We start from the raw sequence: 26,577 nt of genomic DNA on the forward strand, positions 1-26,577 counted from the left end.
GATGTACTCCAGTTAATCAGTCGTTAGTCGCACTTGAAATGGAATTAAGCTTCGGTATTTGCAGGCATTCCCTTTCTCTCGCTTACGACGTCCCCCTCTTTAAATTCAAGCAATATTTAGTTGAACGAAGACTTTATTTTTTAAACATTTTCCATTTTCATGTCACTAGCAGTTGTAGCTCAGAATACAATCATCAAGATCTGTTTATTTAATCTGCTGTAACTTTTGCAAAACACAAGTTAAAATGTGTTGGATTTGTGTAAGAGAGAATAAAAGGGTTGGTAGAGAGAGGTAGTGTGTGTTTGTTAAATGGGTTTTCTTGAATTGAAGCTTGTACTTGACATTTTGAGAGATCCCGATGTTACAAAAGAGGATGTTTTTTTTCTAACAGTTATGGCTGTAATGTTTGAGCTGGGATGCTCATGATGTGTGTGTGACTTTCTTTAAAGGTACAGTTCGCCTAAAAAATAAGGTTTCTCGCCTTCCTGTCATTTTAAACCTGTGTGATCTTTCTTTAACTCAAGGTACTAAACATAAGTTGCTAAAAATATATTTGTCTGTATAATAAAAGTTAATGTGATCCAAAACAACATCTCACGGAATGGACAAGAACTCAATTTCCCTCTCAAAACTTAAATCACACAGTTTTTAGAATGACTTGAAGGCAATTAAATAATGAATTTTATAAAGAACTGTCTACAAAGTCAAAGTGAAACAATATAGCGATGGTCTTTTTTATGTTTTGGGAATAAAACGATTTTAAGCTGTGTTCAAATATGAACTATATATTACTATTGACAACTATGGATTTAAACTTCTTTGTACCCCAAATATGGCATGCAATGTGATTGCTTCAATGAAACTGTCAAAATGACTGTTTTTTTTAACGTATGTAATGACTGATTTTAATTTATTGATGTTTCTCCACTGTACTCTTTTACATTTCAGATCTCTTTCTGCTTTAGTTAAATTTTGCATGGTTTTAATGCAAAATATTAGACAGAAATTTTGCATGGTTTTAATGCAAAATATCAGAAATGTTGCATCTAGAAGTTAAGCCTTCGAAACTAAGTGCTTATTCAGAAACAGCTATTTCTCATGTAACTTTTACCGGTTTCATTGTACTGTACTTTGTCTCCAGCTTTAAAATGAACCCATTTGCGGCTAGTGAGATGATTGTAAAGAATGGTGCATGTGTGCGTGTGTGTGTTTGTCCTTGTATGTATGCAGCCTTTGTGTTTTCTCAGTTTTGTATTCCTGCACTGAGGGGCAAACGCCCCGTCCAAATTCCCCTCCTATTTTCTTACATATACCTCACCTTCTGCCTTAGTTCCAATTTGTTGAAATGATTGTACGATTTGTTGTATACAACAAACTTTTTGGCAATCATTTTGTTCTCTGAAAAAAAAGTGAAAAAAATAAGAATTCTAATATATTAAGAAAATGTTTCCTTTTATTTTTATACGTATGTGCTGTGCACAACAGCCAACTGTATTACTGAAATGAAAATAAAAGGTTGTTTTTTAGAATCTGTGTTGAGTTTTTTTTTTAAAAGCTGCATTCCAAACTACATGATACAATTTCATTCATTCATTTTCCTTCAGCTAAGTTGCTTATTTATAAAGTGCCACCACAGCAGAATGAACCACCAACTATTTCATTCATTCATTTTCTTTTCAGCTTAGTCTTTTTATTACTCTGGGGTAGCCACAGCAGAAGGAACCGCCAATTTATCCAGCATATATTTTACAAAGCGGATGCCATTCCAGCTCCAACCCATCACTGGATAACACCCATACACTCTCACATTCACAAACGCACTCATACACTATGACCAATTTAGTTTATCCAATTGACTTATAGCGCATGTCTTTGGACTGTGGGGAAACCGGAGCACCCATGCCAACTGGCCTAGCCAGGAACCAGCAACCTTCTTTCTGTGAGGTGAGGGTGCTAACCACTGAGCAACCTGCCACCCTTGTTACAACTCTAAATGTCAGAATTAATATGCAGCTCTGAATTTATCTGTCTCTCAACTCCACCTATAGCTAGTGATGGCTGACGTGAAACTGATGTTTCGACAGTATCGAGATCCCGAAGCTCAAGTGTTTCAAACACTGCACCGAACCACGATTCGAAACACCCAGGTCACGTGACTAAGGTGATTAAAAACATTGGCCATTTCAGAAGCATTTCAAGACCTGATGAATCTGCGCTTCTCTGACAGGGTCGAAAAAACTATCTTTTGTGGCTTAGTGGACCGTGCATGTGACAGCGTAATTGCATAATAATTTGAATTCCGACTTACAAACACTCTGATGTTATGACGATTTATTTTATTAGTTTAACTTTTTATGACCAAAACAAGACATTTATTCACAAAGTGTTTAGTTGGAGCTCAAACCAATGTTAAAGCAATGTAACTGTGTTAAATGTTAAAGCAATGTTCTGTTATGTAACTTTGCAGCACGGGATGCGCATTATTCATTGATGTACATTCGAATCATTCATGATTTTAAAAGTAGAAAAGAGATCACATGCTGTCGTGTGTGTGCGCTCAACCTTAGAGATGAGCAGAGCACAGCACACATCTAAAATCTTCTTAATGTGAGCGCTTTAATGGTCACATGCAACATGCACATGTCAAAACGTTGTGCTTAGTGATTATTCATATTAATCCTCATTTGTGTCAAAAAAAATCAATTGAGAATCAAAAGACATCTGAAAGAGAAACTATTCACCTTATTTTCAGCTGTCGAGTGGGCGCTGCCATTTGAATCTTTTTGTCTCGCGACTTCCGGTCACATTCACTTCTATTCATTTTTTGACGTTAACAACTGCTCGTTACGCTGCTTGATGTTGCAATTTAATATTTTCTTATTATATCATGCTACTTGGTCTGTGTAGTCATGCAAATATTTGTTTGTTGAGCAAGTAGTTTGGCCATTTTCTGCCGTTTATTATTCCTAGTCATTTCTCCCATAGGCGACTGAATCGGAAGTTCTAAGACAATCGCGAAAACAGGCGCACTTCCGCATTTTAGAATAAGGTCAATAAATCAGAACCGCACTGCTCTTAAAGTGACAGCGCACAATAATTGTGCTGAAGACAGTCTTTATCATTAATCAACCAACAAAAGGTGAAAATCACACACTGCTCTTGACTTAAAGACTTTTGTAGCTATAATTAAAGTTTTTTCCTCACAGTGAAGATGCTTAAAGCACAGTTTATTTATTATTTTTTATTTTATTGTATTTATTTCCCTTATTTACAGGAAGGAAAATAACTATACAGTTGAAATCAGAATTATTAGCACTCCTGAATTATGAGCCTCCCGTTTCCCCAGATTTCTGTGCAATGTACATTTTTAAACATAATAGATTTAATAACTCATTTCTAATAACTGATTTATTTTATCTTTGCTATGATGAAAGTAAATAATATTTTACTATATATTGTTCAGGATAGTATTCAGATAAAAGTGCAATTCACAGGCTTAATCAGGGTAATTAGGCAAGTCATTGTATAACAGTAGTTTCTTCTGTAGACAATAAAAAAAAAATATATATATATATATATATATATATATATATATATATATATATATATATATATATATATATATATATATATATATATTGTTTAAGAGAGCTAATAATATTGACCTTAAAATAGGTTTCAAAATATTTAAACCTGCTTTTATTTTAGCCCAAATAAAGCAAACAAGAAATACTGCGAAAAATTCCTAATTCTGTAAAACATCATTTGGGAAATATTTATTAAAATAAATTCACAGGAGGGGGAATAATGTTGACTTCAACTGATAATCGTTTTGAATAATGAATAATAATACAATTATGACCAAAATAAACGTGATTATGATTTTTCCATAATCGAGCAGCCCTACTACAACCCACCCTGGTGAAAGCCTGCTCATGCTCATGCCCTCAGGAAGGCATTTCAGAAGCATGAGGAGCAAATCAGTGCGGTTTCATGATAGTTTTTATCGTCATTATAAGACTTTTGAATAATACCATTTCTTAAACACTATTGATATCTAGTGAGAAATAATAAATCCATAAATAGTTAAACTAGCATAATTTGTTAATATTACAACTATTATAACAAATGGTGAAATGGTTATTTAAGAATTAAGTTGTTCTCTTCAGAGATTTTTTAAATTGGGTTTTATTTTATATAACTATATTTTTATATATTTATTAAACTATAAAAGCTTATTTATTATGTTAGGATTTTATAGTGTTATTATAGGGATGCTTTTTTATGTTCTTGTTGGGTCTGATGCACCGTAATTTCGTTCTGTATTGCAATTTTATTGTGATGTTTTGGATGGCAAAAATAAAGGAAACTGAAACTAAACTGAAACTGTATATTAGGCAAGGATAATATATTGCGATCATGATTTTCGAAAGTATTATATCATTTTTGTAAGTGTTTATTAGAACTATTTTATGAGTCTCTCCATACAGTTTGTTAGAGCTTTACACTTGACGCCACACTTGACAAGCAGATGGATTGTGTCTGTATTAGTTAGGTTAGAGCCTCATCTTGTGGTCAAAATCCTTAAGATTCTAATTTAAAACTTAATTTTGATGTAAAATGATCATTTTCTTTTACATGCATGTTTATCCACGGAATTATATTTTGATGTTAATCAGCCCTTACGAAAATCCTGTGCCCTTTTACTAACAGAAATTCCTTAATTGTTGAAGATCTTTATTAATTTTATAAGAGAGATTTCGGTCTCTCATTTAAAGTCTTCTGAAAAGATCACATTATAATGAGAAACATTCAATTTAGGTGTACAGTTGAAATAAGAATTATTAACACCCCTTTGAATATTTTTTTCTTCTTTTTTTAAATATTTCTCAAATGCTGTTAAACAGAGCAAGGAAATTTTCTCAGTACGTCTGGCAATATTTTTTTCTTTTGGAGAAAATCTTATTTGTTTTATTTTGGCCATAATAAAAGCAGTTTTTAATTTTTTAAAAATCATTTTAAGGTCAAAATTATTTGCCTCTTTAAGCTATATATATTTTTTTTCGATAGTCTACCGAACAAACCATTGGTATAAAATAACTTGCCTAATTACCCTAAGCTGCCTAGTTAACCTAAATAAACTAGTTACGCTTCTAAATGTCACTTTAAGCTGTAAGCTTTGAGAGGTGTCTTGAAAAATATCTAGTAAAATATTATTTACTGTCATCATGACAAAGATAAAATTATTCATTTATTAGAAATGAGTTAATAAAACTACTAAGTTTATAAATGTTTTGGAAAAAAATCTTCTCTCCATTAAACAGAAACAGAAATAATTCAGGGGGGCTAATAATTCTGACTTCAACTGTATTATAAACATGATCAACACAAATCTGCTGGTTGGGGGCCAGTAGGTAATTAACCTACTTGCCTCATTTAAGTTGTTTACAGCCCTGCACAGAAAAACTGAATGGTTACAAGTTGTATCCGATCAACAGTAAAGTTCTTGGTCCGCAAACATGACCTTTGAACCAACTTCCCCTCAGTTATATAAAGAGTAGTGAAATGCCTCGCTGTTTGCTGAGCACCTGCTTGATCCGGTCTGATCATGAACACCATTCATCTTTTCTGTCTGATTGCTCTGAGCATCTGCAAACTAATAACCTGTCATCCTATACAAAAGGAAATGGTCCAATCTGATTTAACAAGAGAAAATGTGGAAGACAAGATCAGCAGCTATGGATTATTTATGATGACTAAATTAATTAATGGTATAGGAAATGCCATTTATCGAGAGTCAAATGGTAAGTTGTGATTTTTCTCACATATTTTGACAGTGTCTTTTATGGTAATTATTTACAATAGAGTTTCCACTGCTAACATGAAAATTGAAAAACATTATTAATCATTAATCCCAATTATTTATTATAACATTTCCTAAAGTCATGAAAAAAACTAGAGTTTGGACCTTATAGTAATATGTTATCATTTTAATGATAAAACTGATGCTTTTTATTTTATAAAGGAGCTGTTTTACTAAAGAAAAGAAACAAAGACTGCTTCTCACTACTTGATATTAAAAGACATATTATAATGTGCTTGGATACAACCAAGAAGCCATATATTTTTGTAAGTATGGACCTGTTTTTACTGTTTTACAAGCATTGTTATAATTACCTAATTTTTCTTTTTCAACAAATTTCTAATTTATTGTAATTGACAAATCAGGGTTCTTTAAACAAATATTAATATCAAAACCATTTTTATGTCAGTATATTGGTAATGGTTCTAAGAATTAATGTAAAGACATACTAAAAATATATATTAAAAAATATTCCTTGGATTTACTATATTTTAAAGTGTTTACAATTACAAGTGTTCAAACTATTTATTTAAGCTGAATTTAAACAAACAACTTAAGTTGGACATTACTAAATTTAATTTGTTTGTTTAAATTCAACCCATATAAATTGTTTGCAACAATTTTGCAGAATGCATTTTTTTCAGTGTATCTGAAATTATGATTCAACCGTTTTTATTTAAAATTTGAAGAACTGTCAAACAACTTTCAGAATGAAACAAATTACTTTTAAAAACTTTTTTCCCCTCTTAAAAAAGTTGCTAAAAATAATTTAAGAAATAAAAACAAATTACTTGTACTTGCAACGCTCAAAAATGGCATTTGTTAGTTCAAACTATGTATTTAAAATGAGCTGAAACAACACAATTCTTGAGTTGTTTTTGGGACAGCTTGATTGTTGTATGTTCAATCTACTTACATTTGTAAAAACTAATATGCTAATCTAATTATTTCATGTTGCCCCAAGAGAAATTGATTGTGTGGAACCCAATACTTTTAACAGTGAATTTAAAATTAAAAATGTGTGGTCTGTTTTTTTAAATAAACACATATGAACACTTATTCAGTACAAATGCATTAAATTTAGTAGAACTTACGGTCCCACTTTATGTTAAGTGTCCTTAACTACTATGTACTTACATCAAAAAATAAATACTTTTGAGTTGGGATAGAGGTTGGGTTATGGACAGGTTTGGTGGTATGGGTAGGTTAAGGTGTAAGGGATGGTCAACAGTGTATTTACAAATGTAACTACAAAAGTTAATTACAGATATAATTACATACATGTATTTAATCAAGCATAAGTACACAGTAAATACATGTATTTACCCAATAAGTACATTGCAACAAACTATTAATTCCTGTATAAGTACATATTAGTTAAGGCCACTTAATATAAAGTGGGACCGAACTTACCATAAAGATATGTTTCAAATAAACAATTCTGTTCCAACAATCCTAAACAAATAGTACATTTTAATGTGTGTTATTATCCTCAGGTTGACAACACCAAGGACTGCTTTAAAACAATTCAAAGAAAGATTTCCCGACATGCTTTGTGTTCATGGAGGAATGATGCAAAAACCAAAGAATTACCACCTCCTCCTCTGCATTTAAACAACCATAATTCTCATCTCAGGCTTAGAAGAAGCCAGCATTTTGACCCGACTGATCCTTTGGGATTCGAGAATCCAAAGTCAAGGACCACGAATTATCAAAGACAGAATAAAGAGCACGAGCGTGAGCGCACCAGTAATGTTTCTAGAGAGACCATCACTTCCTGCGATGACCCTTTACATGTACTGCTCTCCAAGAGCCCAGTCAGTCCAAACTTACAAAAAGAGAAGAAATACAAGCAAGTCGCACCGATTGATCCATTCTGAACAAATTCCTGAGCTCTTAAAAAGTTCTTAAACTTAAGGAAACACATCTACTTGGGAAGCTTCCACTTTTTGGAGGATATGTAAAAGCATACACTGATAGTGCAATGTCAAGAAACCAAATGGTTCCAAGAAATTATTGCATATATATGGCACAATCCAGGGGATGTATTAAAAAAAGATCCTAACTTTAAAATCGTAGCATATTAGTTTGGTAACCTGGTAATTCAGTCACCTAATGACCAAACATACTGAAAAAATCCTAAAAAACTCCCCTAACTTTAAAATTATTTGAAAGCAAATGGAGAAAAAAACACAATTGCACCGTCCAAAAATGGCATTCAATTTATAAAATATTACATATGAAGAATGGAGACATTTAATGATGATAGATGCTTAGAGTACACTGAAGATGCATTAAATTTCCATGGCAAAACACTTACGGTAATTACAGATGCCATATTATACTGCAGTTAGCACAGGACCTGCGACCAACATTACAAGTTATAGTGTAAGTGACTTATTTTTTTGTATATCCGTTTTAGTTTTGGCTAACTCATTAGCAGCTCCTGCAGTTTTGGTTGCTTGCTAAAAGAGATGTGAGTGGATTGTCGAATTTGATGGCAAAATTTCTAACTATAATATATATGATTTTGTAAGAAATGCCAAATCAATATTTGCTTCTGTGAAACAAATTTATAAAAATAAGAAACTTGCTTTTTCAGCTCAGTAGGTTTAGGTCACTGCTTGTCAGTCCTTTCACCTTGTTAAGTCAGTTAAAATTTAAACTACCTTGCAATGCTGTGGCAATATATCGCAGCTTTCATAAGAACCGTGCGAGTGTCTTTTCCTGATTAACTGATGTAGGTCACGTAATACTCAGAATTATGCAGTCTTTGTTTGCAACTTATGTAATCAGTTCATATCATTTCAGTGTTGCAAGTACAGACCACCTATTATATTTTCAACACACCTATGGAAAAATTAACCACTTGGAAATTCTATTTTCTAAATTCCTTTCTCTGAATCTACTGGATTTATTTAGAATGTTTTTTTATTTATTTTTTATTCTATAAATATCTGATAACATTTCTTCACAACATATATATAAAACATTGTATTTAGACTGTTTTAAATGTTTATTTTCCCCAGAAAATTACAATTATTTAGAATAACATTAATAACGATTATTTATCATTTTATTGAGAAATCAGGGTTACTCAACAAAATATTGATTTAACCTTTCTGGAGTTTATAACATTCATTTTGTGTCATTTCAAAAATTAATATAATCTGATTTTATTATATATATATATATATATATATATATATATATATATATATATATATATATATATATATATATATACACAAGCTTTTTAATTTAGAGGAAAAGTCAACAATGTTTTACAGAAAGTTTTAGTAAAAACCCCTTAAAGGTAAATCCAGAGAAACAGCGTATGACATGGTGCTGGCCACCTATGCTAATTATTTATTTTTTAAGTTTTGAAACATTTTTATTTATTATATTTAATGCTGTCTTAAAAGGGGCTATATGGAAGTCTTGGAAGATAATTAGATATATACCAACCCTCCCCCCCCCACCCCCAAATTCAAGTATGCTTCTACTCCAAATGACTGTTACAAACATTTAAAACGTGGCAAACAGAAATAAATTGTTTTGAAGAAAGCCTACTTAAACTTGATTCTGTAACACAAATTTATGTAAAAAACATAATAAACGTGATACAGCGCAAAATGTGTCTCTCCAAATACATTTTTTACTGGCCAACAGTAGGCCTACGTTTTTTTAATACAGAATTGTGCTTTGAGGTAAACGTTTGCGTGACTGCCGTGATATTTACAAGCAATTTTATCTCTTCTGGGTTGAAATACTGATTCGGATTCCATGAATAGTCATGTATTTGATGCTGTGATGTTTCTTTCAACATACCTTCTAATTTTCATTCGGGTATTTATCTTGCTGCAAATCCTTTGGTCGTCCTCCATGCTTTCTAGCCAACACGTGACGTCGAATGGCGCAGGACTCGCCTTCACTACCAACAATTTGTTGATCAATAGGGAATTGTATGATAATTTTGTTTTTCAAAATATACCAAGACACGTTTGGATTTTCATATTAAGTCGGAATAAATTCGGAAACATTAGATGTTCGTACATCAAACAATATGTGATCACATTGTAGCAAAATATGTTGTTAAAATTATTACTTTACACATATTCATTTTTATATAAATATCACCTCAAAGGTCAAACATCTATGTGTGAAATGTGCATTAAACGTAAATTGAGTGTTTTAGTAAAAAAAAATCTAATTGGTTTAAATGTATTTTAACTTGCATCAAACAATAAAATTATTGGAAACTGTTTTCTTTGTTTCTTTTCTTGCTAATGTTATATAGGCCTATGAGGTATGAAGATATTTTTTAATTTTAAAAATCTTGTGCATGCAGTTTCTCAAAATATTTCCGCACCTTATGCGAAAACAATTAAAAATGGCATGATTAAATTAATGGTTGATAAGGATGAAACTGTCAATTTTGATTAGCATTGTTATGAGTTTGACTTCTTTATTTGTTGTTGCTGTTTTTTGTTTGTTTGATTGTTATAGCAATGATGTACTTTTAAAAGCAGCATATTGTGTACTACCAACATTGCATGCATTATTTCATTCAAAGACATCTAAAGACAGTTTGAGTATATTGGTTTATTGAAAAATGAATTGAAAATTTACCCTGAAATAAGGTCAAAGTACTACTGAAATATCTTTCATACTGACTGTTCCGTGCTGTTGAAGTACATGTCAGGACACTCTGCAACTATTATGCAAATATCAAAAACAAATGGATTTGGTTTAGAGTTCAGTAATGTTTTTTTGACAGGTTATTAAAAACAAGATCAAAACAGGAATAAACCTGACTAACACCCCTGACACGTTTTTTTATTCAAAAAGAAATTAAAAAATATAAATAATTTTAAAACCAATTTCATTTGTCAAGAAGAAAAGTATTTATTTTTGAATTATTGATTTTAAATACAACTAAAATAAATGTAATAAAAACTGTCCAAAATATGACATATACATTTATTTAGTTATCATTTGCACTTTTAAAGCATTCATGTATGAATGAAATGAAATCAATAACTTACTCAGATAGTAGCATACTTAAACATTTTAATATTTACTAAGACTCAATACTGTCTAAATCAGGGATGGACAAACTTGGTCCTGAAGGACTAGTGTCCTGCAGAGTTTAGATCCAACCCTAATCAAACACACCGGCCTATAGCTTTCTTGCGATCTTAAAGACCCCAGGCCTGTAGCCAGCCTGGTGAAAGGGCTGGTCCTATTTATCAAAAGTGGACCTTGTTGCAATTATACGCCTCATTTTCTATTTAATTATGAAATTTAAATACTGCATTTTAGTGACAGTTGAGTTTTATTCTGAATTAGCTTGTCAGATGGTCATCATATCATTTGACTATTTTAGCCAAAATAATATTCAAATCATTTTTAATATGGGCCGCTTTTGGTGCTTCACATATTTATTTTTAGTAAATTTTCTTTTTAAGAATAAGGTCCAAGATTTAGAATAAAAGTTAATTATAAAGTTGTAAAGCTACTTTTCTCTATTTTAAAAAATACAGTAGCGAAAGATTTCTCTTACGTCAGATTGTATGTTGTCTTGCACAGAATGTTGGATGCACGAAAATATTTGTTAGCATTGGACAAAACTGGTTAGCAGAAGTCACACCGAAGTGAAATCCAACAGAGAAATTTGCTTGGTCTTAAAGCCTTTTTCGATGGGTTATTTTTACCATTATAACATAGCAGTCAAAATAGGAAAAATTAGTTAATGTATGGTACAAATTCTGGACCTTTGTCAGCGAGGGTGGGTCTTACCGAACCATCTGAACCACCCCCTGGCTACAGGCCTACCCCAGATTAGCATGTGTGATTGATTTATGTTGGAGCAAAACTCTGCAGGACACCAGGCCCTCAGGAAAGAGTCTTCCCATCTATTGTCTAATTGGTCATCACACATTAAATATTTCAGTCATTACAAGTGTACAGTAAAATGTATTTTCAAATGATTATACATATTGTAAATTCAGATTGATCTTATTTCTGTAAATGTTGATTCTCAAAAATGTTTTAAGTTTTATCTCAGGAAAAGTGCTTCAGTATGACAATCTTTTGCATAAGACGTACAGTACACATTTTGTCTCTTTACTTTACATTTCCTTTTACATGCTAATTAGTCTTGAAGTGGTCTCTTCTGTTGATGAACACACATTTGATGTCAGAAAGTGCAATATCCACACTGCTACATTTCAAAGTGATAATAAATCGGCACATTCCAGTGTTCGGGCAGATGGAAAACTGTTGAGCTGGATCTAAACCACGAGGCACTGGGCATTTCAGGTCCTCAAAAAAATAGCGCATGGCTATGCTCATATAAGCCCCATGACCGACCACCAGTGCATGTACAGGCACACTAGAGACTCCATCATTAGCCAGTCCTGCTGGAGCCTCGGTGCTTTCGTCTGCTGAGGATGTTCCTCCATCTTGTACTTTGTCTTGATGGTCATTTGCTATTCGCTGGTACATGGCCTTCAGAAAATCCTTAATTCGCAACTTCACCTGGAAAAATGTGGCCTTTCTATTAGTGGTGTGCAATTATAACTTACCAAATAACTGTTCACTTATCATTATTGATCAGCGTGTTAGTTTATGTCTGTTGTGGATAAAAATATGACACTAAAACTGCCAGTAGGTGGCAGCAAGTCCTTGTTTTAACAAGCGATTCACTGAATCATTCATTCAATTGATTTGTTCAAAGTGAGTGATTTATTTAGAAACAATGCAACTTTTCGTCTACATCCGAAATTGCATTCTCAAATTTATAATGCACCCATTTTAAAGAAATGTTTATAAAGCAGTGTGAAAATTATACATTGACGATTAGGGTTGGTGGAGGGGTAACGTTAGTATGTTAGTTCGGTAATGTTAGTTTGTGTAATACATGCTTCAGTCATTTATGTATTTATTTAAATTACATCTAATTTATTAATAAAACATTTAACTTTGCAGTGTTTTGATGGATATTTAGTGTATTCTGATGTAAAGTATCCTCTGATTAGCTATTTCAGGCATCAAACTTCATTTTCTTGTCGGCTTAGTCCCTTTATTAATCTGGGGTCGCCACAGCGGAATGAACCGCCAACTTATCCAGCAAGTTTTTTACGCAGTGGATGCCCTTCCAGCCGCAACCCATCTCTGGGAAAAGGCATCAAACTATGCATCTAATTTGACTTTACTTTCAGGCTATTTGTACATACAAATGCATATTTTATGACAAAACAGTCTTGTGAATACTTACTATGTCTGGTGCTCTGGATCTGCCAGTTTCAGATTGTTATATGAATTTTTTTCTGGCACAAAGTAATTGGTGTGGTTATGTATATTCACAAATATACGGGAGGTCAAATGTATACTTATATTATTATTTTAATAAATAACATTATTATTTAAAAAGCAGTGAACTATTTATCAGTATTAAAGGGCTGACCCCCCATAAATCTTGCTTTAATGTCTTTGATCAATATCAAGCATAAATTAATTTGCACCCTGACATAGAGTATGTAGTATGGACATACTATGTTCAATCACCATGTTGTTAGAGTAACATGACTAGCCCAGTCCGATCTCAAGAGGAAACGCAACTATTTTAAGTATTGTCCGAAAAATGGCCAATTTTATTAAAATGTAAATGTATTGTAAAATGGAAAAAAAATAATGTAAATGTAAATCTAATTATTTTTAAAAGGAGGCAGGCTCCAAACTCCACCGCTAAGCCAATCCCTCACTGTGGGATGAGCAAATCATCCTAAAATGTATGAATGAAATCATGCAAATTGATATGAGTAAGCCTCTAAATCAAAAAGTTACAAACTGCAGTGAGATTGTGTTGAACTAAACACATTTTTATGATTGCATGACTGAATCTTGGACTCATTTAAATAATTCAAATACAAATTAACTCAGTGCAGTGTTGCACTGGGTTGTACAAATGTTCTGGTTCTGCTTTGTTTGAAACAATTAACTGGTGAAAAAAAAAATCAAATTGTCATTTAAATGAAAGTTATGAAATATATAAAACGTTTGTGTATGAATATCACATTGTAGGGTTGTGCTGAAAAACAACACTCCTGCTTGTGGGCTTAAACATGACACTTTACAACAATATTTCATTAGTTACTTTTAGTTAACTAACATGAACTAACAAAAGAGCATTTGTTACAGTACTTTTTTTAAAAATCTTTTTTTAATGTTAGTAAACTACTTGCTGCTAGTTCGTGTAAGCTAAAAGTTATTAACAGATGCACAATTTGTTATTAATAGTATAAATGCTCAAATAACCAAGATTAACATCATTACTAAGATTAACTTTATCACTAGTTCACATTAACTAATATAGAAAACCAATGTTAACAACTAGAACCTTAAAGGCACAGTTTCACCCAAAAAATGAAAATGTACTCATCCTTCACTCATTCCAAACTTATTTGAGTTTCTTTGGTCTGCTCAAGGGCGAGGCAGTGGCGCAGTAGGTAGTGCTGTCACCTCATAGCAAGAAGGTCGCTGGTTTGAACCTCGGCTCAGTAGGCGTTTCTGTGTGGAGTTTGCATGTTCTCCCTGCCTTTGCGTGGGTTTCCTCCGGGTGCTCTGGTTTCCCCCACAGTCCAAAGACATGCGGTACAGGTGAATTGGGTAGGCTAAATTGTCCGTAGGGTGTGTGTGAATGTGTGTGTGGATGTTTCCCAGAGATGGGTTGCGGCTGAAAGGGCATCCGCTGCGTAAAAACTTGCTGGATAAGTTGGCGGTTCATTCCGCTGTGGCAACCACAGATTAATAAAGGGACTAAGCCGACAAAATGAATGAATGAATGGTCTGTTCAACACAAAAAAGTTATTTTGAAAAATGCTGTACCCATTGACTTCCAGTTTTTTTTCTACTATGGAAGTTGGTGAGTCCCAGCTACCAGCTTTTTTCAAAATATCTCCTTTTTTGTTCAACTTCATTCACATTTCCAGAAAACATGGAGCATTGGACACTAAAAACATTTTAGTAATTGATGACAATTAGAAAAAAAAAATCAAAACATTTAAAAAAACCAAATGCATGTAATATTTTAATGACACCCAGTTCATTTTACCTGTTCCATGGTCTCTCCCTCGGGTGGAGTGAACTCTGGTAAAGGCTGTCCTGCTGCTTTAGCCATGTTTTTCATATCTATAACTCGACCTCCCTCAGCTATGCCAAAACTCTGGAGAAAAAAAACTTGTGTAATATGAAAAAGTGTAGACATTTTTTCTTATTTTATCAGGCAGTACTTACCCTTTCTATAAGTGATGGATCTGCTACCAGTTCTAAGTCATGGCAGGTTCTGTTGTTTCTTACAATGATCTCAGCAGTCTGTATTTTAAAGACATGACTATTCATATATGATTATAATATTAATATATTGATATAAGTTTAAAGGTCCCAACAAATACACATTGTAAACAAATAGACACAAAAGAAATTATCGCTTTTTCAAGAAACATTATGATTATAAATTCAGTGGGCATGTGCAACCTTATAACTACATTGCAATATATAGAAATTGTCTGATGCAAATCATGTGGAAAGATAGTATCTTTATCTTATTTGATATTCTTATCAATACTCACTTATTAAATACTTAATCAAGCTTTTTCAGCATTACCATCTTATTTCTGAACAGAATAACCTAAAAAGTGGTTGTTTGATTTGTAGAGAAACATCTCCCTCTACTGGTAAACAGATTGAATGTTTTAGTTACTGGTGTGTTTCTGTTTACCTGCTTGGCACGTTTCATGTTGCTGACAAACACATTTGTAAATTTCACATCCCTGAGGTATTGTCCAGCAGCCTCAGACTGCTGTATGCCAATGTCAGAAAGCAGAGAGTCTATTTTCTGACCTAAAGTTGAAATGATAGATGTGGTCACAATGTGGAAATTTAAATAGGCTAATAATAAACCTCAATGCGTAGAGATAACATATGTTTTAATTTTCTCTTTAAACAATTACCTTGTAAAAGGCCATCTTTGTTGCACTGCGTCTCACCACTGGCAAAAAACACATCACAAGTAATCAATAAAAGCTTTATTACACACTTCATTACCCTTCATTATACACTGCAAGCCAGCACACCTTTGTTGTTGAATAAAAAGAGGACCATTTGCCAAGGCTGTGGATTATATGTAATACTTTTTTCTCAAACATATTCATTTTTCTTCATGTATCATCAGAAGCAATGACTGAAATGAATTATGGTGTTTATGATTTTTTTTATTTACATTATATGCTGCTTATTATTATGTATAAATAAATATGAGGTTGAGAAACTTAATAATAAATTTAAAAAATTGGGTGAGCCTTGTTTTTTTGCAATTATTATTATTATTATCATTATCATCATAATAACCTTTTGACTGCCCCTCTACACTCTCAGAACTAAAGGTACTTGATCTGTCACTGGGATGGTACCTTTTTTTGTAAAGATTTGTGCCTAAAAGGTCCCTATTGATACCTCAAGTGTACATAATAGTACCTAAAAAGAACATAAGTGTTCCTCTTAAAATTTGTAGGTACTAATATATACTTTTGAGGAACAAATATGGACCCTTCAAGTACAAATGTGTACCTTTTCAAAAGGTATCACCCCAGTGACAGCTCATGTACGTTTATTTCTGAGAGTGGCTTTATAATGGCTTTATAGGTAATAGTCCTGTAATTTAGGTCATAATCTTGTTGCACTACTACACTTGATTTTGGTTTTATTGTAACCCCCACCCTTCAAAAAATGTTAAATGAGACTTGAAATATTTTATGGCATACTTAAAAAAAAAGGTGATTTTGTATTCAAAAATATATTATTTAGACTTTTTTTATTATTAATTGGTCTTATACTTCATATTTTCATGTTTTTCATAGTATATGTATTAAGTCCAGTACTTTTACCATAATCCGACATATCAACCATTTGGTAGATACCTCTACCATTTGGTTGAGGTATTTTAGAAATTATGGAATGCATTGAGTATGTTAACTAGTGACATTAGGACATTTTTTTCTTGGTGTAGTTAAATTGATAAAGCAAGTTTTCTTAAACTATTGATCTTTATCCATCTAACTATCCATCTATCTGTCTATCTATCTATACACACACACACACACACACACACACACACACACACACACACACACATATATATATATATATATATATATATATATATATATATATATATATATGTATATATATATATGTATATATATATATGTATATATATATATATGTATATATATATATGTATATATATATATATATATATATATATATATATATATATATATATATATATATATATATATATACATACATATATTTATATACACATATATATACACACACACACACACACACACACATATATATATATATATATATATATATATATATATATATATATATATATATATATATATATATATATATATATATGTTAAAATATAATATATTTTAAATATATGTAGCCTATCTGTCTATTTAACATATATAGTGAATGTAGAAGTTGCCGTTTGAGTAAGTTTACCTCTGACCTTTCACTAAAGATGGATTCGTATTGACCTTTAGGCATAAGCTACAACAACACGAGAAATACAATATGAGGAACCCTTATTGCCTCTAGAGAAGCTCTAATGTTACTTACATTACATTACCTAGGTTACTCAATCTGTGGCGTGATTTTAGTTAACTTATAGGCTACTATACTGTATACAGCGCTTTACATACGTTAGAACTAACAACTTCTAAACTGCTCAAATCACTTTTATTTACAATTACTTAACCAATTGTGCAGTGTAAATAACTATGAATAGAACAAATCACTTTCATAAAGCAAACAAAACAGAACTTACTGTCGGACTACTGTTAAACCAAAGGCGAGCATGTCGCAGACGCGTCGTGAAAATAATACAATATCTTCACCGTTGATATCGAACTCGGAGTCAATAACAAGCTTTCAGCCCTTTTTACGTTTTCAAATAGCCGCCAGTTGTTGCTGATTTTGGGTCACAGCTCTCTGACAGCTCTTATCCCGGTGTTTGACAAGCCGGAAATGTGTACGCATGCGTTGAGATCCGATTCAATTTTACAAATTGATTCTTTTTGAACGGTTCAATCAACACTTCAGAGATCCTTTAGATTCAAGGCTTGTACTCAAGTTTTACCGATACAGCTAACGTTGTTAATCATAGTTTTTTTATTAAATACATTTTGTATTTAACCAATTGGTTAATTTTGTGCTCTTTAGTTTGTTGACGCTGAAACAAAATCATTCACATACGCCGCTTCTTGGTTTATTAAACTGTCATTTGTTTAGGCCATCTCTCTTGCCTTGGTATGATAAAATTCATAATACAAATTTCTCCAGGCTGTAGCCTAGCCTATCATTCATCTGATCAGTGAACCAGATCAACCGACTCCTAAGAAGATTCGACTCAATGGAATGATTCGTTCCCTGACGTAAGCCTCGCAGTCATTCGCGGGCTTTGAAATTGTTTAGTTTGTCATTCATCGGTTTTTATTTTAGACTGCATCTCACCAACATTACTCGACACAAAGATATGCTGCTCTACATTATATATTTAAATGCACACAGCTATTTCTCAGAGAGGCATCCTAAAACATGAAAGTCGACGAAACTGTAACAGCTTTAACCACAGTTATTGACTGAAATAAGGAGAAGAGAGACGTTAAGCTTCTTTCATGGTAAGTTTAATTGACCTTAGCATACAGCATGTACTCTCCTTTAACTTCATTCATGCTCTCAATGACAAATGATTTGAGGTGAACATAAATCCAAAGAATACCAACATAGTTGCTAAGCCCTAATGAGTTGAATGACAGGAAACATTGCTGAACAAAAAAAGTTCAACGTCTGTTTCATTTTTGAATTGTGTCATTTTCATCCGGTTTGTGTCTGATTATTCACACTTTCTCCACAGTTATTCTTAACCAGGTTATAACATGTTGGATAGTTATTTTCACCTCCACAATTTCCAATAAATGGGAAGAATAACATAGGACCAACATAGCACCGCGCTCTTTAAAGCAGATATTAACTGAACGGAGGTTGTGCAACAGACATTACTGAGGTACATGATGTGGTTATAGTGGAGGGAGGAGGCCTTTTCTCAGTGTTGATGTTTATTTGCTATTTACAGGTTTACTGGTCTATCTCCTGACATGAAATGAATACATAAGACATTGTTGACCATTCGCCATCTCCTCCATCCACTATTGCTGATGTCCATGTGGGAGCCTACTTGTTTACATTGAAATTCAGATTCCACTGAATTTACTACACCAGACAAAGCAACATTTTGATATGCTCTTCTTTGTGATGTAATTTCCAGGTTCCCGAAAAAACTGTTATGAGTTGTGTGAGGTAATGGAAAAGTCTTTTATGTCCAGTAAACCTGAGGTATAGAGATACCACACTTACAGAATGTGACAGAGAAGAAGAGGAGGAAAAAAGATTAAAAGGTAAAGAAACATGCCTTAATAAGAGCACACTGTACAAAGAGCATTTCCAGTCGAATACTCATTTCATGTTCTTCTTTTACCCTCTACTTCTGTATTCTCAAAATATTCTGTAAGCAGTACAATAATTATAACACAATTGTTTATAAAATAGCAGCACACTGATGTGACATCACAAGTATGTAATGTTATTTTTATGTATACGATGAAACAAAAAAAAAATCATAGCTTTTTAGCAGCGGAAAATAACAATAATAATAACAATATTGACACTTGATTGATGTCTTCACACCCTTTCCATCTCTCATCACTTTGGAATACAGTATCTTCCCCCTTAAGGAACGAAACTTCGGTCCATATTCAACCCACATAGCCACTCACATAATCTGTTAACAGTACTGTAATTTTCAGAGCAGAGCTGGGAAAATAATAAGACAGACTAAATTAATACAATAAAATTGACGGGGGTTTTGGTGTGAGGATGGAAGAAATGTTGCTTGTGAAACTCAAGCATCACTAATAATTGTTTATGGAGAAAAGAAATGTATTGAGTACTCATACACATCTCCTTTACCCACAGACAACATGCAAACAAACACACACGCATACACAGACGGACACATACTTAAGCTCGACTGCCCCTTTTTAAGGTAAGCTATGAGAATTCAGCAAATGAAAGCCGTGTTGTACTGCTGATGCACCCTGTTTTAAGCCACCGTGTAATGACTTGCGGAAGTTTTCAAACCCCATGCCAGTTCAACCTTTGGAAGCAGCGTATTTTGGATGGCTGGGTACGGTAGTGGAACTTTATGTTTAAGCTCAGCAAAACAGGGTGAAACCTACATCAGACTCAAGGCACTATATAAACTTTTTTTTCTGCAATGGTGCAGTTGCAGATCTTTTCGAATTTTAGAAAAATTGCAGCGTGCAAATGAACAAAAAAATTTTCTTTTTTGTCTTTTTGTTGTCTGTTTTTTGGTCTTTTCATTTTTGTATCATCATTTTGTTGCTGTTGTTGTCATACGTTGGTTTCCAATGCTTAAACGCTTTAATTAAGCAAACACGCCATGATCTAAACATGGTAAACCAGCCCCAAACAGAAAAAAAAATAAATGAAAAAGAAAAAATGACTCCTTAAACATAACCATTTGTTATACATGGGAAATAGGCTTTCTGAACTAAAGCTGATGGATTAACCTTCCCCATTTGTGAGCTGGCAGTATGAAACTGGTTAAGATACTGGTCTGTAATTCAAACATAAGACAAAACAACTAAAGGACAAACAAATAAACAGACAAATAGATTAAAGATCTTAAATATCAGGTGATTTATGGAAACCATAGCTGTTGTTTCTGCTTTGGTCTCCTTTCCTCCTACTAACTCCATCTAAGCAGCATGCTTCAAATCTCAAACCAACCAACCTTCATCATAATTTTCATCCTCGATCATTCTTTCTTACACATTCTTTTACTGCTAATAAACACTCGTTTGCAAACTCATCTCTCAGTCCCAGATAGGACCAAACACGAATCAGCCTTAGGCTCCTTCAACACACTCACAACCTAAATACGTAATCACGTAACAAACTGTATGTATACAATACAACTGTAATATTTAGTGGAAGGCTGCCATGAAAGACGACCATATCCACAAATTTTAAAAACAAATCTTCTTGCCTTTAGAAGATCCGAGGGAACATACCCGTCCCTTTTCTAGCCTCGTCTTGTTCTGTGCACTGTGTTGGGCTCAGCCCTCAAGCAGTTTCCAGGCCAGTAAATAAAAGCATTTAATATAAGGCACTGATACAGGAGGCTGTCAGAGAATCGTGAAATCATTTGCTATCCCCTGTCCAGTCCTTTGACCATGTGCCCACCACTGAGCCCATCTCTATAACCAAACAGATGATTAAACAAAGCCCACATTACTCACACAAGAGTGCCTGATACAGAGTAACTTGTACACGCCTGCACACGAGCCAACATACACCACACATAATTGCATGCACACAAGCAGCTTGACAAAAGCTTATTTGAAGTGTCTGTAACTAGCATTGAGAGACAATAACTTGCTTGTTTAACAGAAATAATAATAATCATCATAATAAAATAATAATAATAGTCTATTTTTGTTACATAAGCCCCTGTTACCCTTGCAAAAGAGCCCTGCATTCTTAGCATAAGACTTGTGTCTCACCCCTCCTTTTAAATCTTTCTTTCTGGTCCTAATGCACTCTTAATACACAGCCAAGTGAATGGGTGCGTCCATTCAGACTCATGGCACCTCTTTGTGTGTTCAAGTTCAGGCATTCCAACGTGAACCAAAAAAAAAAAAAAAAATCACAACAAAACAGGAAAAAAAAAACATAGCCCCACTTTTTGTACCCTTTCAAGCCAGTCTGATACAGTAGACTCTATTTGAAAAGCCCTTTACACTATCACTTTTGCATTAAATATCATATTATTATGTTTACACAATCAAAAGAGTTGCAAAATACTACACGCTTCCCTTCTAAGTCTGAGGCACCGTAGAGCTTTTTGCATCAGTATCAAATCATTTAAAAAATATCTATTTCTCGTATCTAAAATAGCTTTGTTTTTTTTTGTTTTTTATTTTCATTTACGGGAGAATATTTTGTACTGGAAAATGAAGGTAAAACTCTACAAAGACTAGCAAGCACTTTTTGTTGGGGTTGTTTGTTTTTTGTTATTTTTGTTTTTTGTTGGGTTTTTTTTTTCTTGAAGACTGATCACAGCATTCCTGCAGCAAGCTCACAAGTTGATGTCTCGTACATCGGTTGGGGTGCTGGACTGGTCCTGGTCATCAAATGCTTTGCTGCGCTGGCCACCCTGTTCCTGCTGTTGCTGTTTTTGCTGCTGCCGACGACCCTCCCTCAGGTTATTCATCAACACTCTCTCAATCTGCTCCTGGCATGCCTTTAACACATCCTGCAATGCAAACACATGACATTAAATGAAAGGCCACTCCGAAAACTCAAATGTCAGTAGCTTCAACTTTACACAATGGATAGTAGTGGATAATTGTCTAACCATAAGATTTAATAAACATTTTCACCCATTTTTTGTCCACAAAATACAACCAAAACATCCAAGATAAGTTACCCTGTGAACAGTTAAATCTGTAACACAGTTCGCTATGTTAATTACATCCATGTCCTGTGGATAAAACAAGGCAGTGTTTTGTTTTGTTTTATTATACCCTTTTATTTTCACAACAGCATGTAATGACCTAAGGGGATCTCACACGAGGCCACCTGAGTCTTTCTGCAGCTCTGTAGAACAAAGAACATCAAAATCTTTTTGTACATACATAGGATCTAAAAAAAAATGCCAAATGCCTTTGGGGGGCTCCAAAGAGCACATGGCATATTTAAAATGGCTTTCAGTGTCACCAAAAATGAGCAATGATGCCCTCTAGTGAATCTAAGTGAATGTTCAGTGATCACAGTTCTCCCTCTTGTTTAGTGGGTATGACTGAGGCACACCAGGCATCTGTGGGAAGTTTGCTGTGAATGGTCCATGGGGAGGGCCCAAGGAGAATGTGTTGCTTGTAGAGAGGCTGCATTCCTTTGACATTTACTGCTAATTAAAAGCTGATGGGCCAAAGTTGTAACTTATATTATGCATGGCTCCTGGGCTAAGCAAGTGCTTAATTCCTACAGAAGCAATTTACCATGAGAAATCTCAGGCGTTTAAAGATTTATTCAGGAAGAATGTAGTATAACTTTTTGTATTCATTGGCGTTTTTGTAGATGACAATGGCCACCATCCTTATAGAAGTCTTTTTCCCACCACGATAAACCATTATTAGGCATGAAAAATAAATTCCTTCTAGAAAATTAACAAAATCATTAAACATGTAAAGCAACTGCCTGTGTCTGACCACAAGAATGCCAGACCCGACTTCTTAAAAGACATTTCCCTGTGTGCTGCTCTTTATAGCTGCACTACAAACTCATGCCAAGCCTCAAAGGCTTAATTCAAGCAACGTTAATAGCTTCAATGTGTGACTACTGGTAAAACCAGGACTTGCTCTCGAAGAGCTTCTCAATTATTAGATCCAAAGGAGGGTGGCACTTAATGCAGAATGGAGTGGGTGGTCCCTGCCTAATCCAATCCCACCTTGATCAAGAACACCCTCTATCCCACCAAAGCATGTCTACATTTGTCAAAGTCAAACAACCTAATAAATGGGGATTGAACCCCCTGAAAAACTAGCAGTTATTGTGATGTCACTCGTGCCAGAACGTGTGCCATCTTGGGCAGAAGATGCCTAAAGGAAAGACACAGAAAATGATGTCTGTTTTTATTGAGAAGTGAAAGCAAGGATTGCCGGGTTCAGAGCAAGGCCATCACAGCATTGAGAAATGAAAGGGATTAAGATGTCCCGGAGGCCTAATGCAAGAGGCCAGGGGGCCTAACACATGATCCTGTGTACCAAAAAATTGCCTTGAAGTTCTTCTCTAAATAATTTTCAACAATTCAGTTCCAAATATCATTTCAGTTGCAAATAACAGGGTCCTTATGACATTATGACTTTAGGCAAAGGAGCATTCTCTGCATGCCAGACTCAAAGTGTCTAACATTTCACCTAATTTAGAAGATGCAAAAGTTTTTAAGAGTTTTTACTGCCTATTCTCTCTTTTTGATTAGTTTCTTCAGCTGAACAGCTTTGAATTGTATCAAGATGGACACAAGGACAAAAATGTAATGTCTCAACACAAACAAATAATTAAAGGTCTCATTTGATAGAACTGAAAACAGTTAGGCCTTGGATGACTACAATATCCAAAGGACCATCATTTACAGTACATACAGTTACAAATTTTACAGCCAGTAGCAGATGCATATTTACTGCCTTTTGCCTCTTTCTTAGAGAGACCATAGAATATTTGTGGAAACTTTGAGCCAATTTTTCAGCCTTCCTGGTTTGGCATGCATGTATGTACCTTACTGCTGCACAGAGTATACTTCACCAGGTGTGTCTTAGTCTACACACACATTCCAAGGGCAACTGGAAGAGGCTGGCTGTCCCTATCATATGTCTACTGGAAACTACAAGCACTGGAGACCACAAATGTCAGCAGGGTTCCTGGTTGCTAAGCTGGCAGCATCATTTGGCATTAGTTTGACTTTCCTTCAAACTCTGTCTGACCGCTCACCTCCCAACCTATGCCTCAATCTGGAAGGTCCTCATACACAGAGGAAAAGTTTAGTACACAACAATCTTGTTAGTGAAGACTAGTTATGTCTACTGCTATAGCTATATCTTTGATTCCATCAGTAGTGGTTTCCTTTGAAATTAACAACAACTGATATCATATCGGCAGTATACGCTAATAAAGCTCACATAAACCATGGCCCAGACTGCCTTTGTAGTGTACTTAAATATGGTTTGTGAATGAGCTAGTCATCATTGATGTGAAATTACTCATCTTTAATAATGACAGAATGTTCATGTTGGGTGAATTATCCCTTTAAGTGTTCTTTGGGCTGTATAAATCAGTGCAAGCAATATAGTTGAGTGCACCCTACCAGCATGTTTTCAAAGGTATGGCTTGTTGGCATCCAGCAATGTGACAAGTTTTGCATGGAGCAGGCAGTTCATTCCTTTTGCCCTGGACCTCACACTTCTTAGACACTGAGCACCTTTACTGCTGCCGAGGACTATTTGTTTTTCCTCTGCTATGGTGCACGACTTCACACACCACATGCTGGGGCAGCAGGCATTTTACCAGCAGCAATGCACTCTAGGGTCTCTTGAGGAGGGTTGACCTTTTCAGGTCAGAGCAGGATTTAAATATGCTTTACTTGGTTATTCTCTTAATCCTAATTATTCATATCCTTTTCTGAGGCTATTTTTTTCTTAATGAGTAACCAAAGACCCTGTTCTGCAGTATGTGTAAATTTGTATGCATGAAGCCATAGTATCCCTACACATTCCTCCAGCTCGATGAATTCTCCTTACAGTCCCTTGGTCAGGGTCAATCCCATTTCATTTCATTTCCAGTAAATCAGTGGCTGAATATGAAATTGAATTGGAGCTGGATTTAAGCCCATTGAACAAACAGGAAAAATGCACAGCCTTCTCTCACAGTGCTACAGGCAAGGTAACACTCACCCTACAGATTACCAAAAGCACTGCTGTAAGCAATCATAACTGAACAATGTTCTTTTTAAGGATTGTTTAAATGATAAAAGCGCCTCTATAGGATCATCTCACTTTTAAACAAACAGTTAGGTGATCTATGTAGCACATTGGCCTGCTGGGTATTGTCATGCACAGGATTCATAAAAAGTTGCATTAGAAAATTCAATAAAGCTGCAATACTCACAACTTCTGTATTTGTGATCTTGGCAAGCAATTCTGTAAGGTTGTCTCCCCACAGTGAGTGGTTAGTGCTGTTGAGTTGCAGGCCACAGATAGCTGCTGCCACACTACCCGTTGCAATCATGGATGGAGGGTACATGGCAAAGTTGAAATCTGTGGAAGAACAAACGAGGTATTACAGTCACTCAAGGGAAGTTCCTAAAAACAGACTTTTCCATAATACTTTGACAGAGTATCTCAAATATTATGATATGGATATAAAAATATCCGAAATCAGAACTACTAATAAATAAAGACCTTTTCCATTAGGTCTGTGCACAGTCCTTTGCTAATGACTGCAGCACGGGATAATGAGGGTTCATTTGGCTTGAAAAGAATCTGAAAAGCACCCCCACCCCCATCGCTCTCCTCCAGTCACCCTTTGCAGATCGGCCCCTTTTCTTCCAGCTCCTAAAGTAAATCGTGTGCTCCCTGAAAAAAAGCCCTATAGCCTTCGGAAAGGATGGAATAAAGAGCCACAGTCCCCCTGCCAGTGCGCACTGCTGTAGGTCCTTTTTCCACGTGTGGTCACAGGCGTGCATCTCAAAGACCAATAACCTTGTTAGCTTTCTCACTGTCATTCATAATGCAAATAAGACAGCTTGTGAACGGGCCCAAAGCCCAAAAGACGACTAACTGCGAGAGGGGGAGAAAGAAAGAGGAAAAGAGAAAGAACCGAACAGCTTAGGCTGTCTGCCCCCTGCCTCATTGATTTCTGTCTTTCTTCTTTTTTTACAGCTCCCCCTCTCTCTGTTTTTCAGCCTGTTTTCAACACTTTATTCCTTACGAAA

General features: G+C 34.4%; 2 protein-coding genes and 2 long non-coding RNA genes across 10 annotated transcripts in view; 1 reads left to right on the forward strand and 3 right to left on the reverse strand.

Annotated features, from left to right (window-relative positions):
• Window positions 1-9,781, reverse strand: part of LOC103909838 (uncharacterized) — a 29,606-nt gene extending 19,825 nt beyond the window's left edge. For both annotated transcript variants that reach the window (XR_012400370.1, XR_012400369.1), the window contains exon 1: window positions 9,695-9,781. This is a non-coding gene — a long non-coding RNA (uncharacterized lncRNA). The remainder of the gene's footprint in view (window positions 1-9,694) is intronic.
• LOC100537842 (uncharacterized) lies at window positions 5,545-9,052 on the forward strand. Its single transcript, XR_011008759.2, has 3 exons — window positions 5,545-5,804; window positions 6,026-6,129; window positions 7,360-9,052. It is a non-coding gene; the product is annotated as an uncharacterized lncRNA (long non-coding RNA).
• A 667-nt stretch (window positions 9,782-10,448) lies between the features above and the next one.
• On the reverse strand, window positions 10,449-17,976 carry tigara (TP53 induced glycolysis regulatory phosphatase a). 3 transcript variants are annotated; one of them, XM_073942301.1, is made up of 6 exons: window positions 17,773-17,976; window positions 15,880-15,917; window positions 15,648-15,769; window positions 15,164-15,260; window positions 14,982-15,092; window positions 10,449-12,406 (listed from the first exon to the last, which is right to left on the reverse strand). In XM_073942301.1, exons 5-6 carry the CDS (start codon window positions 15,054-15,056, stop codon window positions 12,017-12,019), a joined length of 465 nt encoding a protein of 154 aa, XP_073798402.1. In that variant the 5' UTR covers window positions 15,057-15,092; window positions 15,164-15,260; window positions 15,648-15,769; window positions 15,880-15,917; window positions 17,773-17,976; the 3' UTR covers window positions 10,449-12,016.
• A 639-nt stretch (window positions 17,977-18,615) lies between these two features.
• Window positions 18,616-26,577, reverse strand: part of ccnd2a (cyclin D2, a) — a 275,408-nt gene continuing 267,446 nt past the window's right edge. For 2 of the 4 annotated variants that reach the window (XM_073942382.1, XM_073942381.1), the window contains 2 exons: window positions 25,752-25,900; window positions 18,616-22,344 (listed from right to left, as the gene is read on the reverse strand). In XM_073942382.1, the coding sequence (XP_073798483.1) occupies window positions 22,168-22,344; window positions 25,752-25,900 (326 nt within the window). In that variant the 3' untranslated portion in view covers window positions 18,616-22,167. 4 annotated transcript variants of the gene reach the window in all.

This window comes from Danio rerio, chromosome 25 (assembly GCF_049306965.1).
Source record: "Danio rerio strain Tuebingen ecotype United States chromosome 25, GRCz12tu, whole genome shotgun sequence".
In the NCBI taxonomy this organism is placed as follows: Eukaryota; Metazoa; Chordata; class Actinopteri; order Cypriniformes; family Danionidae; genus Danio; species Danio rerio.

What these genes read in the sequence shown, in the direction of transcription:
- tigara (XM_021470524.3), bottom strand. An exon ending in CAAAGATGGCCTTTTACAAG is followed by an intron (nt 15,242 to 15,879) that starts GTAATTGTTTAA and finishes TTTAAAATACAG; the next exon opens with ACTGCTGAGATCATTGTAAG. An exon ending in ATCCATCACTTATAGAAAGG is followed by an intron (nt 15,093 to 15,163) that starts GTAAGTACTGCC and finishes TTTTTTCTCCAG; the next exon opens with AGTTTTGGCATAGCTGAGGG.